Here is an 18,463-nt window from a genome sequence, read left to right as displayed (position 1 = left end):
GTGCTCGCCCACGGCTCAGGTGCCCTGGCCAGACTCGCTGCGCCCAGCCAGGGCCTTTGGGCTCTGGGGTCTCGTCCCGCTGCCCGGGGAGGGCTGTGCTCGCGAGGCACTGGCTGACCCCCGTCTTCTCCCCTCTCTCCTCTCCCTCTCCAGGTTCCCTGGTCCAGGCAGCAGTGACTCAACCGCCCTCGGTGTCAGCGAACCTGGGAGAAACCGTCAGGATCACCTGCTCCGGAGGTAGCAGCTACTTTGGCTGGTACCAGCAGAAGGTACCTGGCAGTGCCCCTGTCACTGTCATCTATAGCAACGACAAGAGACCCTCGGGCATCCCTTCACGATTCTCCGGATCCACGTCTGGCTCCACGGGCACGTTAACCATCAGTGGGGTCCAAGCCGAGGACGAGGCTGTCTATTTCTGTGGTGGCTACGACGGCAGCAGCAGCTATGGTGTCCGGTGACAGTGAGTAATGGGAAGTGAGACACAGACTCCAAAATCAGAGAAAGTTTTCAGCCCTTCTCCCTCCTGGCTCAGCAGAGTTGTGGCTGCGGGGCTGAGGCAGGTTCCTGTCCCCTCTGCGCGACCATGGCTGTCAATGTCTTCCCATTCCTGTCCCAGAGAACTGGAATCCGTGGCTGGGGACGATTTTCCTGGTCCCTACAAAGTTTGCAGTGTGGCCTTGTCACCCATCCCACTGCCTCTTGCTACTGATGACCATGTCCTCCTGCGCCTGCCAGAGCTGCCTCTGTGCTGGAACATGTTGTGCAAGGCTCTGCTCCCCAAACTTGCCTGTGGCTGTGGTGTTCCCCGTCCCCCTGCCCGGGGAGGGCTGAGCTCATGGAGCACTGGCTGACCCCCGTCTTCTCCCCTCTCTCCTCTCCCTCTCCAGGTTCCCTGGTCCAGGCAGCAGTGACTCAGCCGCCCTCGGTGTCAGCGAACCCGGGAGAAACCGTCAGGATCACCTGCTCCGGGGTTAGCAGCAGCTATGCTTATGTTGGCTGGTACCAGCAGAAGGAACCTGGCAGTGCCCCTGTCACTGTCATCTACAACAGCAACCAGAGACCCTCGGGCATCCCCTCGCGATTCTCCGGATCCTTGTCTGGCTCCACGGGCACGTTAACCATCAGTGGGGTCCAAGCCGAGGACGAGGCTGTCTATTTCTGTGGTGGCTACGACAGCAGCAGTGCCGGTCAGCGTGAGGGAGGCACCAACTCTAGCATTCCCCTTCCTCTTGCAGCTGCCAGTTCTCATTCCAGGACCCCCACGCTCTGGCCTTGGGCTCCGTGTGCGGGGCTCTGGGTCCCTCTGTGGCATCATGGCCTTTGGGCACGGGGGTCCCGTCCCTGTCTTGCTGCCCGGGGAGGGCTGTGCTCGTGGGGCACTGGCTGACCCCCGTCTTCTCCCCTCTCTGCTCTCCCTCTCCAGGTTCCCTGGTCCAGGCAGCGCTGACTCAGCCGCCCTCGGTGTCAGCGAACCCGGGAGAAACCGTCAGGATCACCTGCTCCGGGGTTGACAGCAGCAGCAGCAGCAATGTTGGCTGGTTCCAGCAGAAGGAACCTGGCAGTGCCCCTGTCACTGTCATCTACGATAACACCAACAGACCCTCGGACATCCCTGCGCGATTCTCCGCATCCAAGTCTGGCACCACGGGCACGTTAACCATCAGTGGGGTCCAAGCCGAGGACGAGGCTGTCTGTTTCTGTGGTGGCTGGGACAGCAGCGGTACTGCTGGTTTATTTACATGGAGAGGTGGGGAATTGAGCTGCAGAGGAGTGAAAGCCGAGGACGAGGCTGTCTATTTCTGTGGTAGCTACGACAGCAGCAGTGATGCTGGTCAGGGCCACGGTGATGCTGAGATTAGTTTTTTCCCCTCCTTTTCCTTGCTACGCCTTCCCCTGCGTAGGGAAGAGCTGCAGAGCGGCCCTGTCTGCCACCCTGCTGCCCCTTGCTGCTGATCTCCCCTCTCTCCTCTCCCTCTCCAGGTTCCCTGGTCCAGGCAGCGCTGACTCAGCCGCCCTCGGTGTCAGCGAACCTGGGAGAAACCGTCAGGATCACCTGCTCCGGGGTTAGCAGCGGCAGCTATGATTATGTTGGCTGGTTCCAGCAGAAGGAACCTGGCAGTGCCCTTGTCACTGTCATCTACGATAACACCAAGAGACCCTCGGACATCCCTGCGCGATTCTCCGGGTCCAAGTCTGGCACCACGGGCACGTTAACCATCAGTGGGGTCCAAGCCGAGGACGAGGCTGTCTGTTTCTGTGGTGGCTGGGACAGCAGCGGTACTGCTGGTTTATTTACATGGAGAGGTGGGGAATTGAGCTGCAGAGGAGTGAAAGCCGAGGACGAGGCTGTCTATTTCTGTGGTAGCTACGACAGCAGCAGTGATGCTGGTCAGGGCCACGGTGATGCTGAGATTAGTTTTTTCCCCTCCTTTTCCTTGCTACGCCTTCCCCTGCGTAGGGAAGAGCTGCAGAGCGGCCCTGTCTGCCACCCTGCTGCCCCTTGCTGCTGATCTCCCCTCTCTCCTCTCCCTCTCCAGGTTCCCTGGTCCAGGCAGCGCTGACTCAGCCGCCCTCGGTGTCAGCGAACCTGGGAGAAACCGTCAGGATCACCTGCTCCGGGGCTAGCGGCAGCTACTATGCCTGGTACCAGCAGAAGGTACCTGGCAGTGCCCCTGTCACTGTCATCTACGAAAACACCAACAGACCCTCGGACATCCCTGCGCGATTCTCCGGGTCCAAGTCTGGCTCCACGGGCACGTTAACCATCAGTGGGGTCCAAGCCGAGGACGAGGCTGTCTATTTCTGTGGTAACGATGACAGCAGCAGTGGTGCTGGTTTATTTACATGGAGAGGTGGGGAAGTGAGCTGCAGAGGAGAGAAAGCCTGAGGTTTTCTGCCCTTCTGACTCATGGCTGAGCAGGGCTGTGTGGCCGAGACAGGTTTGTGTCCCCTCTGCATGGCCATGGCTGTGAAAGTGCTCCTGATTGTGCCACGCCATCCGGGAGGTGACTCTGGGGCTGTGGGCACCTCGTGTTTGTCCCAACAAAAGGCATGGCACTGCCTTGTCGCCTGCCCCGCTGCCTCTTCCTGCTGCTGGCCATGTCCTCCTGGTTCTGCCAGCTCTCCTCCCAGGGGCTCAGGCCTTGGGCTCTGTATGTGGGGCTGTGAGCCCTCTGTGCCATTAGGACCTTTGGGCACAGGGGCCCCATCCGTGTCCCGCTGCCCGGGGAGGGCTGTGCTCATGGGGCACTGGCTGACCCCCGTCTTCTCCCCTCTCTCCTCTCCCTCTCCAGGTTCCCTGGTCCAGGCAGCGCTGACTCAGCCGCCCTCGGTGTCAGCGAACCCGGGAGAAACCATCAGGATCACCTGCACCACTGATGGCAGCTATGGCTGGTTCCAGCAGAAGGTACCTGGCAGTGCCCCTGTCACTGTCATCTATGATAACACCAAGAGACCCTCGGGCATCCCTGCGCGATTCTCCGGATCCTCTGTCAGGATCTGCTGCCTGGGCACCTGGCGCCTGGCTGGCCTTGTCCCTCTCCTCCTCGCAGTGCTCGCCCATGGCTCAGGTACCCTGTCCAGACTCACTGCGCCCGGCTGGGGTGTATGGGCACAGGGGCCTCATCCACATCCCGCTGCCCGGGGAGGGCTGTGCTCGCGGGGCACTGGCTGACCCCCGTCTTCTCCCCTCTCTGCTCTCCCTCTCCAGGTTCCCTGGTCCAGGCAGCGCTGACTCAGCCGCCCTCGGTGTCAGCGAACCCGGGAGAAACCGTCAGGATCACCTGCTCTGGGCTTAGCAGTGGCAGCTATGATTATGTTAGCTGGTAGGAGCCGAAACTTGGCAGTGCCCCTGTCACTGTCATCTACAGCAGCAACAAGAGACCCTCGGACATCCCTGCACGATTCTCCGGATCCGTGTCTGGCTCCACGGGCACGTTAACCATCAGTGGGGTCCAAGCCAAGGACGAGGCTGTCTATTTCTGTGGTAGCAGGGAGCGCAGCAGTGATGCTGTTGTAGTGACATATGGAGATGTGGAAGTGAGCTACAGAGGAGTTAAAAATGTTTTTTTCTGCCCTTCTCCCTGCTGTCTGAGCAGGGCTGTGGGGCTGGGGCAAGTTCCAGTCCCTTTCCAAGGACGTGATTGTGAATGTCCTCCTGATTGTACCATGCCATTCGGGAGGTGACTCTGGGGCCGGGGCTGCTTCGTGTCTGTCCCTACAGAAGGCATGGCATTGTTTTGTCCCCAGCCCCACTGCCTCTTGCTCCCGGCAGCCCCATCCTCCTCTTGCTGCTGGAGTTGCCTCTGTGCTGGGATGCTCTGGCCTGGGCAGGGCCTGAGCAGGGCTCCTCCATAATGTGCCCATACCCTGGCTGGGGCCCTTCTCCAACTCCGGCACTCCCTATCCCTGCTTCTGCCAGCTTTCCGTACAGGGCCCCAGGGCTCTGGCCTTGGACTTTGTATGTTTTGCTCTGGGTCCCTGCCTTGCATTGGGACCTTATGGATTAAGGGCCCCGTCTTCACCCCGCTGCCCGGGGAGGGCTGTGCTCGCGGGGCACTGGCTGACCCCCGTCTTCTCCCCTCTCTCCTCTCCCTCTCCAGGTTCCCTGGTCCAGGCAGCAGTGACTCAGCCGCCCTTGGTGTCAGCGAACCTGGGAGAAACCGTCAGGATCACCTCCACCACTGATGGCAGCTATGGCTGGTACCAGCAGAAGGAACCTGGCAGTGCCCCTGTCACTGTCATCTACAACAGCAACCAGAGACCCTCGGGCATCCCCTCGCGATTCTCCGGATCCACGTCTGGCTCCACAGCCACGTTAACCATCAGTGGGGTCCAAGCCGAGGACGAGGCTGTCTGTTTCTGTGGTGGCGTGGACAGCAGCTATAGTGGTGACACAGAGCAATGGGGAAGTGATACAAAGCCCCCCTGCCATCACAGGGGCCTGTTAGGAGTCTCTGCTGTCCCCGTTTGCTGGTGGGGCAGCTGCCCGCCATGGCCCTGCCCTTGCTGCCCTGCGCTGCAGGTGGCTGTGCCTGGTGTCCCGGCTCAGCTGTCCCGTAGAGCCCCAGGTCTGTGCCTGTCCCCTGTCATCTGGGGAGGGGATGACTGCCAGCAGCCCTGCTCCTGTCCCTGTCCCTCGCTGCACCAGGCCCCCCTCGTCACTGGCACCTGCTCCCCACTGCCCTTTCACCTTCCCCTGGGGCTGCGGTGAGGCGCTGTGGCTGCTGGCGGGCTTCTCCCTGGCCTGGAGGTGTCCAGCTGGCACGGCTCCGTGCGAGCACCGGCAGGGAAATGTCTGATGGCTCCTGCAGCCAAAGGGCTCCGGCAGGAGCCATGCAGCGGGGAGGGAGTGTGGCTCCGCTGGGCCGTTGCAGAGGCCCTTGTGCTGCGGACGTTCGAGGCCTGGCCGGGGGACACGTGGGCCGAGGAGCCGTAGGTGGTGCCATGGGTGCAGGCTGGCTGGCGCAGCTGGGTGCAGGCTGGGGGAGCCCAGCTGGCCTGGGCTGCAGGTGGGGGACGCCTGGCCGTGCTCAGGCAGGACCTGCCCGCAGCGAGGTCTTTGCCCTGCTCCTGGGCATCACCGTGGGGGACTTCAGCCTGCTGAAACCTCGGCCCCCTCATGGATGGGCAGAACTGTGCTGCTGGCCGAGGGGCCAGGACAAAGCTTCACCTTCAAACCCTGGGATGAGGAGTTTTGGGGAGCAAACTCCTGCTGGTGGAAAGCCTGGGCAGCTGACAGTCTAAGGGCTGCAGGCTGGGGAGCTTGCAGCTCCATGCCCAGGGACCCTGCCCGCTGGGGCTGCCTCACAGGCACCGTGACGAGCCCTGGGGGTTGCCCATGAGAGGCCTGAGCCCATCCGGAGGGCACTGGGCTGTGGGGCAGAGCTCGAAGGCGCGGGGCTGGGCACCAGCTCCTCTGCTCACTCAAGGCCATGACCGAGGAGATCGGCCGGGCAGGGGGAAAGGCTGCAGCTGGACCTGAGGGAAGGAGGGCGGGAATGGGGGGATCTGTCCCGACGTCTGGGGCTGGGGGGCAGAAGGGCGTTGCTGCTGCCCCATGCCACGTGCCCAGAGCTGTCTGCAGCTGGTGCTGTCCCAGCCCCTCTGCTCTGGGCGGTCCAGGCAGGATCCGGCCCTGAGCGCGGGGTCAGATTTGCATGGAGGGGCCGTGCTCCGGGCGGGGGGGGGCTTAAAAGGGAGTTGGGGTCCGCGACACAGCCCCATCGGCGTGGGGACGCAGAGCTGGTGGGATCGCGCCATGGCCTGGGCCCCTCTCCTCCTCGCGGTGCTCGCCCATGGCTCAGGTACCCTGTCCAGACTCGCTGCGCCCGGCCGGGGCCTTTGGGCACACGGGTCCCTCCCCGTCCCGCTGCCCGGGGAGGGCTGTGCTCATGGGGCACTGGCTGACCCCCGTCTTCTCCCCTCTCTCCTCTCCCTCTCCAGGTTCCCTGGTCCAGGCAGCAGTGACTCAGCCGCCCTCGGTGTCAGCGAACCCGGGAGAAACCGTCAGGATCACCTGCTCCGGGAGCAGCTACTATGGCTGGTTCCAGCAAAAGGTACCTGGCAGTGCCCCTGTCACTGTCATCTATAGCAACAACCAGAGACCCTCGGGCATCCCTGCGCGATTCTCCGGATCCAAGTCTGGCTCCACAGCCACGTTAACCATCACTGGGGTCCAAGCCGAGGACGAGGCTGTCTATTTCTGTGGTAGCTACGACAGCAGCAGTGATGCTGGTCAGGGTCACGGTGATGCTGAGATTAGTTTTTTCCCCTCCTTTTCCTTGCTACGCCTTCCCCTGCGTGGGGAAGAGCTGCGGAGAGTAGGCAGTTCTCACCCTTCGGGCTTGTAGCTGTTGTGGCTCTGCTTCCGCAGGGTTTTGTCTGCCTTTCTGTCTTGATGCCGCCTCCCCTCTGGTGCCCATGCTGTGCTGGAGGTGCCCCCATTCCCTCTGTCACACAGCCTCCCATGCAGCTTCTCACCGACTGGGGACCCCCTGCCCTGCAGCCACCAGCTGCTGGCCTGGACGGGCCCCATTTGGGGCATGGGCAGGGGTGTCTGCAGCCTGCCGCAAACACTGGGTGCCCCCGGCGGGCCGTGCCCCTGGGCTGCCTGGTCTCAGTGACAGGGATGAGGTGTGCCCTGAGCGGCGGCGGGCAGGGAGAGGTCCAGGCTCTGGCTACAGCCACCCCTCAGGGAGTGCCTGGGCTTGGGGCTGCACCCAGGGTGTCCCATCCATGTGCTTGCGGGCAGAGGAGTCCCATCACTGTCCCGCTGCCCGGGGAGGGCTGTGCTCGTGGGGCACTGGCTGACCCCCGTCTTCTCCCCTCTCTCCTCTCCCTCTCCAGGTTCCCTGGTCCAGGCAGCAGTGACTCAGCCGCCCTCGGTGTCAGCGAACCCCGGAGAAACCGTCAGGATCACCTGCTCCGGGGTTGACAGCAGCAGCAGCTATGTTGGCTGGTACCAGCAGAAGGAACCTGGCAGTGCCCCTGTCACTGTCATCTACAACAGCAACCAGAGACCCTCGGGCATCCCCTCGCGATTCTCCGGATCCTTGTCTGGCTCCACAGCCACGTTAACCATCAGTGGGGTCCAAGCCGAGGACGAGGCTGTCTATTTCTGTGGTGGCAATGATGGCAGCGGTGATGCTCTTTTAGTGACACAGGGAGATTTGCAAGTGAGGTACAGAGGCGTTAAAAATGGAGTTTTTTCTGCCCTTCTCCCTCATGGACGAGCAGAGTTGTGGATGTTGGGCTGGGGCAGGTTTCTGTCCCCTCTGCAGGACCATGGCTATGAATGTGCACCCTTTTGTGTCCTAGAGCACTGGAGGTGACTTTGTGGCTGGGGACTCTTGTCCTGGTCCCTACAAAGTTCGCAGTGCGGCCCTGTCTGCCACCCTACTGCCCCTTGCTGCTGATGACCATGTCCTGCTGCTGCCGCCAGAGCTGCCTCTGTGCTGGGATGCACTGTGTAGGGATCAGCTCCGAAATCTGCCTGTGACTGTGCCCAGGTCTGTTCTCATCCGACTGTGGCATTCCCTGTCCCGCTGCCCGGGGAGGGCTGTGCTCGCGGGGCACTGGCTGACCCCCGTCTTCTCCCCTCTCTCCTCTCCCTCTCCAGGTTCCCTGGTCCAGGCAGCGCTGACTCAGCCGCCCTCGGTGTCAGCGAACCCGGGAGAAACCGTCAGGATCACCTGCTCCGGGGTTAGCAGCGGCAGCTATGATTATGTTGGCTGGTACCAGCAGAAGGAACCTGGCAGTGCCCTTGTCACTGTCATCTACGATAACACCAAGAGACCCTCGGACATCCCTGCGCGATTCTCCGGGTCCAAGTCTGGCACCACGGGCACGTTAACCATCAGTGGGGTCCAAGCCGAGGACGAGGCTGTCTGTTTCTGTGGTGGCTGGGACAGCAGCGGTACTGCTGGTTTATTTACATGGAGAGGTGGGGAAGTGAGCTGCAGAGGAGAGAAAGCCTGAGGTTTTCTGCCCTTCTGACTCATGGCTGAGCAGGGCTGTGGGGCCGAGACAGGTTTGTGTCCCCTCTGCATGGCCATGGCTGTGAAAGTGCTCCTGATTGTGCCACGCCATCCGGGAGGTGACTCTGGGGCTGTGGGCACCTCGTGTTTGTCCCAACAAAAGGCATGGCACTGCCTTGTCGCCTGCCCCGCTGCCTCTTCCTGCTGCTGGCCATGTCCTCCTGGTTCTGCCAGCTCTCCTCCCAGGGGCTCAGGCCTTGGGCTCTGTATGTGGGGCTGTGAGCCCTCTGTGCCATTAGGACCTTTGGGCACAGGGGCCCCACCCGTGTCCCGCTGCCCAGGAGGGCTGTGCTCATGGGGCACTGGCTGACCCCCGTCTTCTCCCCTCTCTCCTCTCCCTCTCCAGGTTCCCTGGTCCAGGCAGCAGTGACTCAGCCGCCCTCGGTGTCAGCGAACCCGGGAGAAACCGTCAGGATCACCTGCTCCGGGGTTAGCAGCAGCTATGCTGTCGGCTGGTACCAGCAGAAGGAACCTGGCAGTGCCCCTGTCACTGTCATCTATAGCAACGACAAGAGACCCTCGGGCATCCCTTCACGATTCTCCGGATCCACGTCTGGCTCCACGGGCACGTTAACCATCACTGGGGTCCAAGCCAAGGACGAGGCTGTCTATTTCTGTGGTGGCTACGACGGCAGCAGCAGCTATGGTGTCCGGTGACAGTGAGTAATGGGAAGTGAGACACAGACTCCAAAATCAGAGAAAGTTTTCAGCCCTTCTCCCTCCTGGCTCAGCAGAGTTGTGGCTGCGGGGCTGAGGCAGGTTCCTGTCCCCTCTGCGCGACCATGGCTGTCAATGTCTTCCCATTCCTGTCCCAGAGATCTGGAAGTGAATCTGTGGCTGGGGACGATTTTCCTGGTCCCTACAAAGTTTGCAGTGTGGCCTTGTCACCCATCCCACTGCCTCTTGCTACTGATGACCATGTCCTCCTGCGCCTGCCAGAGCTGCCTCTGTGCTGGAACGTGTTGTGCAAGGCTCTGCTCCCCAAACTTGCCTGTGGCTGTGGTGTTCCCCGTCCCCCTGCCCGGGGAGGGCTGTGCTCGCGGGGCACTGGCTGACCCCCGTCTTCTCCCCTCTCTCCTCTCCCTCTCCAGGTTCCCTGGTCCAGGCAGCAGTGACTCAGCCGCCCTCGGTGTCAGCGAACCCGGGAGAAACCGTCAGGATCACCTGCTCCGGGGTTAGCAGCAGCAGCTGGTATGGCTGGTACCAGCAGAAGGTACCTGGCAGTGCCCCCATCACTGTCATCTACCAGAACAACAAGAGACCCTCGGACATCCCTGCGCGATTCTCCGGATCCGCGTCTGGCTCCACGGGCACGTTAACCATCAGTGGGGTCCAAGCCGAGGACGAGGCTGTCTATTTCTGTGGTGCCCAGGACAGCAGTGCTGGTCAGCGTCCCGGTGCCCCGCAGGGTGGCCATGGTTGGGTGCTCTGGGTTGACCGTTACTGCGTCTGTGCGTGGCTGGCAGCGATCCTGATGGTGGTGGTGGTGCTGGTGCACGTGGGAGCGGCACACAGCTCCTGGTAGTGCAGACCTGCGGTGCGGCTGGTTGCTCCAGCCGGGCAGCTCTCCAGCCGCTCCTCCCCACGCCTGCAGTGTTGCCTGGGGTTGTTGTGCCCCAAGTGCGGGACCCGGCCCTGAGCCTTCCTGAATCTCACGCAGTTGGCCCCGGCCCAGCGACCCAGCCTGGCCAGGGCCCTCTGCAGGGCCTTCCTGCCCCCCAGCAGATCGACACTTCCACCCAGCTGCATGTCGTCTGCATTTACTGTTGGGTAAAAGCTCCGCGCTGGATGGCCAGCTCTCTCCCTTCCCGGGGAACGCAGCGGGGCTCCCCCACTACCAGGGTTTTGCTTAGCCCACGCGTTGGGCAGGCCAGCCCGGCACTGGTGTGGCTGGGGCCGCTTCCCGGGCCCGGAGAGGGCTGAGCTGCAGCCGCTTCTTGAAGTCGTTCTGCCTTCTGGGGTCTTCCCAGAAGCTGCATGCTCATATTCCGCAGGAAAGCAGACTTGTGGAGGCGCTGTCAGCTTTAGCGTCCGAGCCTGACACGACCGGGGCCGATCAGTAGCCCCGCGGGCTGTTCCAGGCTCGGTGCCGCTCTGCCTGGGACGCTGCTGTCGGTGCCTGCGAGCTGCAGGGTCTGCCAGAGCCCTGCAGCCCTTGGCAAGGGCGCGCAGTAGCCTTAGAATCAGCTGAGAAGTTAGTCTTGGTTTGCGGCCAGGGGTTTAAGGCGCAGGCCGGGGCGCTTCGCCCGGTGGCCGCGGTGCTGCCGCCGCAAGCCCGGCGCCGGCCCGGCGCTCCGGGAGCCCCGGCTGCAGGGGGGCGGCGCTGCGGGCAGGGGGCGCTGGCGCGGCGCTGTGCGGGGCCGGCCGCGGGCGCGGAGCCCCGCGGAGCAGCGCCCGGGCGGGAGGGGAAGGGGCGGCGGCTGCGGAGCTGCGCTGCCGCCGAGGGATGCGCCGGGGGGGGGGGGGGTGATGCGGGGTCGGGGCCGGGCTAAGGCGGCGGCGGCGGCTGCTTCGGCACGGCAGGGCAGCGGAGCGCTCCTGCCGTCGCGTGGCAGCGTCTTGGCCGCGGCGGCGCGTGCCGAAAGCAGAGTCGCGGAGCGTTTGCCCGGATGCCTCGATGCAGCCGGTCGGGGTCTTGCGGCTCCTGAGGGAAACCCGGTTGTGGTGCCCCGGCGCGAAGCAGGACCTGGTTTCCCAGCTGGGGGCTGTCCTGGTTTCAGCTGGGACAGAGTTAATTTTCTTCTTAGTAGCTGGTAGAGCGCTGTGTTTTGGATTTAGGATGAGAATAATGTTGATAACGCACTGATGTTTTGGCTCTTGCTGAGCAGAGTTTACACTAGTCGAGGACTTTTCAGCTTCTTGTGCTCTGCCAGGTGCGTAAGAAGCTGGGAGGGGGCACAGCCAGGACAGCTGGCCCAGACCGGCCCCAGGGCTATGCCATACCCTACGACACCATGCTCAGTGTATAAGCTGGGGGAAGAAGGAGGAAGGGGGGACGTTCGGAGCTATGGCGTTTGTCTTCCCAAGTCACCCTTGCGCGTGATGGAGCCCTGCTTTCCTGGGGACGGCTGAGCACCTGCCTGCCCATGGGAAGGAGGGAATGAATTCCTTGCTTTTGCTTTGCTTGCGCGCACGGCTTTTGCTTTGCCCGTTAAACTGTCTTTATCTCAACCCGTGAGTTTTCTCACTTTTACTCTTCCGATTCTCTCCCCCATCCCACCGGGGGGGAGTGAGCGAGCGGCTGGGTGCTGCTTAGTTGCTGGCTGGGGTTAAACCACGACGGGGGCCCAGGGCGCGGGCGGCCCAGGGTGATCTTGGTACCCTGGGTGGGCCAGAGCCGTGCCTGCAGCAGGGGAGCGCCGGGACAGGAGCTGCCGGGGAGCGCTGGGGGCCACGTTTCCACGGAGGGGCCGTGCCTGAGCAGGTGGGGGCTTAAGAGGGAGCTGAGTCCGCGGCGCAGCCCCATCGGCGTGGGGACGCAGAGCTGGTGGGATCGCGCCGTGGCCCGGGCCCCTCTCCTCCTTGCGGTGCTCGCCCACGGCTCAGGTGCCCTGGCCAGACTCGCTGCGCCCAGCCAGGGCCTTTGGGCTCTGGGGTCTCGTCCCGCTGCCCGGGGAGGGCTGTGCTCGCGAGGCACTGGCTGACCCCCGTCTTCTCCCCTCTCTCCTCTCCCTCTCCAGGTTCCCTGGTCCAGGCAGCAGTGACTCAACCGCCCTCGGTGTCAGCGAACCTGGGAGAAACCGTCAGGATCACCTGCTCCGGGAGTAGCAGCAACTACTATGCCTGGTACCAGCAGAAGGAACCTGGCAGTGCCCCTGTCACTGTCATCTATAGCAACGACAAGAGACCCTCGGGCATCCCTGCGCGATTCTCCGGATCCACGTCTGGCTCCACGGGCACGTTAACCATCAGTGGGGTCCAAGCCGAGGACGAGGCTGTCTATTTCTGTGGTGGCTACGACGGCAGCAGCAGCTATGGTGTCCGGTGACAGTGAGTAATGGGAAGTGAGACACAGACTCCAAAATCAGAGAAAGTTTTCAGCCCTTCTCCCTCCTGGCTCAGCAGAGTTGTGGCTGCGGGGCTGAGGCAGGTTCCTGTCCCCTCTGCGCGACCATGGCTGTCAATGTCTTCCCATTCCTGTCCCAGAGAACTGGAAGTGAATCCGTGGCTGGGGACGATTTTCCTGGTCCCTACAAAGTTTGCAGTGTGGCCTTGTCACCCATCCCACTGCCTCTTGCTACTGATGACCATGTCCTCCTGCGCCTGCCAGAGCTGCCTCTGTGCTGGAACATGTTGTGCAAGGCTCTGCTCCTCAAACTTGCCTGTGGCTGTGGTGTTCCCCGTCCCCCTGCCCGGGGAGGGCTGAGCTCATGGAGCACTGGCTGACCCCCGTCTTCTCCCCTCTCTGCTCTCCCTCTCCAGGTTCCCTGGTCCAGGCAGCGCTGACTCAGCCGCCCTCGGTGTCAGCGAACCCGGGAGAAACCGTCAGGATCACCTGCTCCGGGGTTAGCAGCAGCTATGCTTATGTTGGCTGGTACCAGCAGAAGGAACCTGGCAGTGCCCCCATCACTGTCATCTACAACAGCAACCAGAGACCCTCGGGCATCCCCTCGCGATTCTCCGGATCCACGTCTGGCTCCACAGCCACGTTAACCATCAGTGGGGTCCAAGCCGAGGACGAGGCTGTCTGTTTCTGTGGTGGCTACGACAGCAGCAGTGCCGGTCAGCGTGAGGGAGGCACCAACTCTAGCATTCCCCTTCCTCTTGCAGCTGCCAGTTCTCATTCCAGGACCCCCACGCTCTGGCCTTGGGCTCCGTGTGCGGGGCTCTGGGTCCCTCTGTGGCATCATGGCCTTTGGGCACGGGGGTCCCGTCCCTGTCTTGCTGCCCGGGGAGGGCTGTGCTCGCGGGGCACTGGCTGACCCCCGTCTTCTCCCCTCTCTCCTCTCCCTCTCCAGGTTCCCTGGTCCAGGCAGCGCTGACTCAGCCACCCTCGGTGTCAGCGAACCTGGGAGAAACCGTCAGGATCACCTGCTCCAGGGCTAGCGGCAGCTACTATGCCTGGTACCAGCAGAAGGTACCTGGCAGTGCCCTTGTCACTGTCGTCTACGAAAACACCAACAGACCCTCTGACATCCCTGCGCGATTCTCCGGGTCCAAGTCTGGCTCCACGGGCACGTTAACCATCAGTGGGGTCCAAGCCGAGGACGAGGCTGTCTGTTTCTGTGGTAACGATGACAGCAGCAGTGGTGCTGGTTTATTTACATGGAGAGGTGGGGAAGTGAGCTGCAGAGGAGAGAAAGCCTGAGGTTTTCTGCCCTTCTGACTCATGGCTGAGCAGGGCTGTGGGGCCGAGACAGGTTTGTGTCCCCTCTGCATGGCCATGGCTGTGAAAGTGCTCCTGATTGTGCCACGCCATCCGGGAGGTGACTCTGGGGCTGTGGGCACCTCGTGTTTGTCCCAACAAAAGGCATGGCACTGCCTTGTCGCCTGCCCCGCTGCCTCTTCCTGCTGCTGGCCATGTCCTCCTGGTTCTGCCAGCTCTCCTCCCAGGGGCTCAGGCCTTGGGCTCTGTATGTGGGGCTGTGAGCCCTCTGTGCCATTAGGACCTTTGGGCACAGGGGCCCCATCCGTGTCCCGCTGCCCGGGGAGGGCTGTGCTCGCGGGGCACTGGCTGACCCCCGTCTTCTCCCCTCTCTCCTCTCCCTCTCCAGGTTCCCTGGTCCAGGCAGCAGTGACTCAGCCGCCCTCGGTGTCAGCGAACCCGGGAGAAACCATCAGGATCACCTGCACCACTGATGGCAGCTATGGCTGGTACCAGCAGAAGGTACCTGGCAGTGCCCCTGTCACTGTCATCTACTATAACGACAAGAGACCCTCGGGCATCCCCTCGCGATTCTCCGGATCCACGTCTGGCTCCACAGCCACGTTAACCATCAGTGGGGTCCAAGCCGAGGACGAGGCTGTCTGTTTCTGTGGTGGCGTGGACAGCAGCTATAGTGGTGACACAGAGCAATGGGGAAGTGATACAAAGCCCCCCTGCCATCACAGGGGCCTGTTACGAGTCTCTGCTGTCCCCGTTTGCTGGTGGGGCAGCTGCCCGCCATGGCCCTGCCCTTGCTGCCCTGCGCTGCAGGTGGCTGTGCCTGGTGTCCCGGCTCAGCTGTCCCGTAGAGCCCCAGGTCTGTGCCTGTCCCCTGTCATCTGGGGAGGGGATGACTGCCAGCAGCCCTGCTCCTGTCCCTGTCCCTCGCTGCACCAGGCCCCCCTCGTCACTGGCACCTGCTCCCCACTGCCCTTTCACCTTCCCCTGGGGCTGCGGTGAGGCGCTGTGGCTGCTGGCGGGCTTCTCCCTGGCCTGGAGGTGTCCAGCTGGCACGGCTCCGTGCGAGCACCGGCAGGGAAATGTCTGATGGCTCCTGCAGCCAAAGGGCTCCGGCAGGAGCCATGCAGCGGGGAGGGAGTGTGGCTCCGCTGGGCCGTTGCAGAGGCCCTTGTGCTGCGGACGTTCGAGGCCTGGCCGGGGGACACGTGGGCCGAGGAGCCGTAGGTGGTGCCATGGGTGCAGGCTGGCTGGCGCAGCTGGGTGCAGGCTGGGGGAGCCCAGCTGGCCTGGGCTGCAGGTGGGGGACGCCTGGCCGTGCTCAGGCAGGACCTGCCCGCAGCGAGGTCTTTGCCCTGCTCCTGGGCATCACCGTGGGGGACTTCAGCCTGCTGAAACCTCAGCCCCCTCATGGATGGGCAGAACTATGCTGCTGGCCGAGGGGCCAGGACAAAGCTTCACCTTCAAACCCTGGGATGAGGAGTTTTGGGGAGCAAACTCCTGCTGGTGGAAAGCCTGGGCAGCTGACAGTCTAAGGGCTGCAGGCTGGGGAGCTTGCAGCTCCATGCCCAGGGACCCTGCCCGCTGGGGCTGCCTCACAGGCACCGTGACGAGCCCTGGGGGTTGCCCATGAGAGGCCTGAGCCCATCCGGAGGGCACTGGGCTGTGGGGCAGAGCTCGAAGGCGCGGGGCTGGGCACCAGCTCCTCTGCTCACTCAAGGCCATGACCGAGGAGATCGGCCGGGCAGGGGGAAAGGCTGCAGCTGGACCTGAGGGAAGGAGGGCGGGAATGGGGGGATCTGTCCCGACGTCTGGGGCTGGGGGGCAGAAGGGCGTTGCTGCTGCCCCATGCCACGTGCCCAGAGCTGTCTGCAGCTGGTGCTGTCCCAGCCCCTCTGCTCTGGGCGGTCCAGGCAGGATCCGGCCCTGAGCGCGGGGTCAGATTTGCATGGAGGGGCCGTGCTCCGGGCGGGGGGGGGCTTAAAAGGGAGTTGGGGTCCGCGACACAGCCCCATCGGCGTGGGGACGCAGAGCTGGTGGGATCGCGCCATGGCCTGGGCCCCTCTCCTCCTCGCGGTGCTCGCCCATGGCTCAGGTACCCTGTCCAGACTCGCTGCGCCCGGCCGGGGCCTTTGGGCACACGGGTCCCTCCCCGTCCCGCTGCCCGGGGAGGGCTGTGCTCATGGGGCACTGGCTGACCCCCGTCTTCTCCCCTCTCTCCTCTCCCTCTCCAGGTTCCCTGGTCCAGGCAGCAGTGACTCAGCCGCCCTCGGTGTCAGCGAACCCGGGAGAAACCGTCAGGATCACCTGCTCCGGGAGCAGCTACAGCTATGGCTGGTTCCAGCAGAAGGAACCTGGCAGTGCCCCTGTCACTGTCATCTACGATAACACCAAGAGACCCTCGGGCATCCCTGCACGATTCTCCGGATCCAAGTCTGGCTCCACAGCCACGTTAACCATCAGTGGGGTCCAAGCCGAGGATGAGGCTGTCTATTTCTGTGCTGACAGCAGTGCTACTGCCACAGTGACACAAAGCAATGGGGAAGTGATACAAAAACCTCCTGCCATCGCAGGGCCACTTAGGAGTCTCTGCTGTCCCCGTTTGCTGGTTGGGCAGGTGCCCGCCATGGCCCTGCGCTTGCTGCCCTGTGCTGCAGGTGGCTGTATGTGGTATCCTGGCTTGGCCATCCCTTAGAGCCCCACATCTGTGCCTGTCCCTTGTGAGCTGGGGAGGGGATGACCCCCAGCTACCCTGCCCCTGCCCAATGCTGCAAGTCCGAGGTCTCCTGTGCTCCCCAGCTCTCACCCAGGGCCCTGCCGGGTGCCTCCCTGCCCTCCTCCCCACCCCGCTGCACCAGGAGCCCCCGGGGCATCACCCCAGGGGGGTCAGCCCTGCCAAAACTGCAGCCCCAGCACCAAGAGGTGGGGATGTGCCATGGGCAGGGGAGCTGGGCCAAAGCTTTGCCTTCAAACCTGGGGAAGGGACATTTCCCACGGGCGCAGCAGCTCCAGGGCAGTGCACGAGGCTGCCGGGGCAGAGCAGGGCTGGCCGGCGGCTGCTCTGTCATGCTGCAAGACGAGCCCATGGGCTACTCCAGCATTGGACGTGTTTGCCCCGTGCCACCCTATTGTGCTCACGCTCAGCACGTGCAGGAGCCCCCAGCACCTCTTTCCCCTTGGGAAGCCTCTGACCCGGGGCAATGTCCCACTACAGCCCCAGGACAGCAAGGGGTTGCCCAGCACCCTGACCCCATCCCCATCCTCTGTCAGGATCTGCTGCCTGGGCACCTGGCGCCTGGCTGGCCTTGTCCCTCTCCTCCTCGCAGTGCTCGCCCATGGCTCAGGTACCCTGTCCAGACTCACTGCGCCCGGCTGGGGTGTATGGGCACAGGGGCCTCATCCACATCCCGCTGCCCGGGGAGGGCTGTGCTCGCGGGGCACTGGCTGACCCCCGTCTTCTCCCCTCTCTGCTCTCCCTCTCCAGGTTCCCTGGTCCAGGCAGCGCTGACTCAGCCGCCCTCGGTGTCAGCGAACCCGGGAGAAACCGTCAGGATCACCTGCTCTGGGCTTAGCAGTGGCAGCTATGATTATGTTAGCTGGTAGGAGCCGAAACTTGGCAGTGCCCCTGTCACTGTCATCTACAGCAGCAACAAGAGACCCTCGGACATCCCTGCACGATTCTCCGGATCCGTGTCTGGCTCCACGGGCACGTTAACCATCAGTGGGGTCCAAGCCAAGGACGAGGCTGTCTATTTCTGTGGTAGCAGGGAGCGCAGCAGTGATGCTGTTGTAGTGACATATGGAGATGTGGAAGTGAGCTACAGAGGAGTTAAAAATGTTTTTTTTTCTGCCCTTCTCCCTGCTGTCTGAGCAGGGCTGTGGGGCTGGGGCAAGTTCCAGTCCCTTTCCAAGGACGTGATTGTGAATGTCCTCCTGATTGTACCATGCCATTCGGGAGGTGACTCTGGGGCCGGGGCTGCTTCGTGTCTGTCCCTACAGAAGGCATGGCATTGTTTTGTCCCCAGCCCCACTGCCTCTTGCTCCCGGCAGCCCCATCCTCCTCTTGCTGCTGGAGTTGCCTCTGTGCTGGGATGCTCTGGCCTGGGCAGGGCCTGAGCAGGGCTCCTCCATAATGTGCCCATACCCTGGCTGGGGCCCTTCTCCAACTCCGGCACTCCCTATCCCTGCTTCTGCCAGCTTTCCGTACAGGGCCCCAGGGCTCTGGCCTTGGACTTTGTATGTTTTGCTCTGGGTCCCTGCCTTGCATTGGGACCTTATGGATTAAGGGCCCCGTCTTCACCCCGCTGCCCGGGGAGGGCTGTGCTCGCGGGGCACTGGCTGACCCCCGTCTTCTCCCCTCTCTCCTCTCCCTCTCCAGGTTCCCTGGTCCAGGCAGCAGTGACTCAGCCGCCCTTGGTGTCAGCGAACCTGGGAGAAACCGTCAGGATCACCTCCACCACTGATGGCAGCTATGGCTGGTACCAGCAGAAGGAACCTGGCAGTGCCCCTGTCACTGTCATCTACAACAGCAACCAGAGACCCTCGGGCATCCCCTCGCGATTCTCCGGATCCACGTCTGGCTCCACAGCCACGTTAACCATCA

At 63.1% G+C, this 18,463-nt stretch overlaps 1 protein-coding gene and 1 gene segment (V, D, J or C); both read left to right on the top strand.

Annotated features, from left to right (window-relative positions):
* The first annotated feature begins 9,319 nt into the window (after positions 1-9,319).
* Positions 9,320-13,930, top strand: LOC148054382 (uncharacterized). The gene is made up of 5 exons (XM_087768323.1): positions 9,320-9,362; positions 9,629-9,922; positions 12,218-12,521; positions 12,808-13,265; positions 13,496-13,930. The coding sequence occupies exons 1-5, from the start codon at positions 9,320-9,322 to the stop codon at positions 13,843-13,845; spliced, it is 1,449 nt and encodes a 482-aa protein (XP_087624449.1). The 3' UTR covers positions 13,846-13,930.
* Positions 13,921-15,087, top strand: LOC148054381 (Ig lambda chain V-1 region-like). The segment is given in 3 exon segments: positions 13,921-13,963; positions 14,252-14,539; positions 15,026-15,087. Coding segments are annotated over 3 exon segments (393 nt in total).
* Positions 15,088-18,463: the final 3,376 nt, after the last annotated feature.

The sequence above is a fragment of the Nipponia nippon genome, unplaced genomic scaffold (genome assembly GCF_047370975.1).
Source record: "Nipponia nippon isolate SJK-2023a ecotype South Korea unplaced genomic scaffold, ASM4737097v1 scaffold_30, whole genome shotgun sequence".
Taxonomy (NCBI): Eukaryota; Metazoa; Chordata; class Aves; order Pelecaniformes; family Threskiornithidae; genus Nipponia; species Nipponia nippon.
The sequence above is the reverse complement of the archived record's forward strand: the minus strand, read 5'-3'. Positions and strand labels throughout refer to the sequence as shown.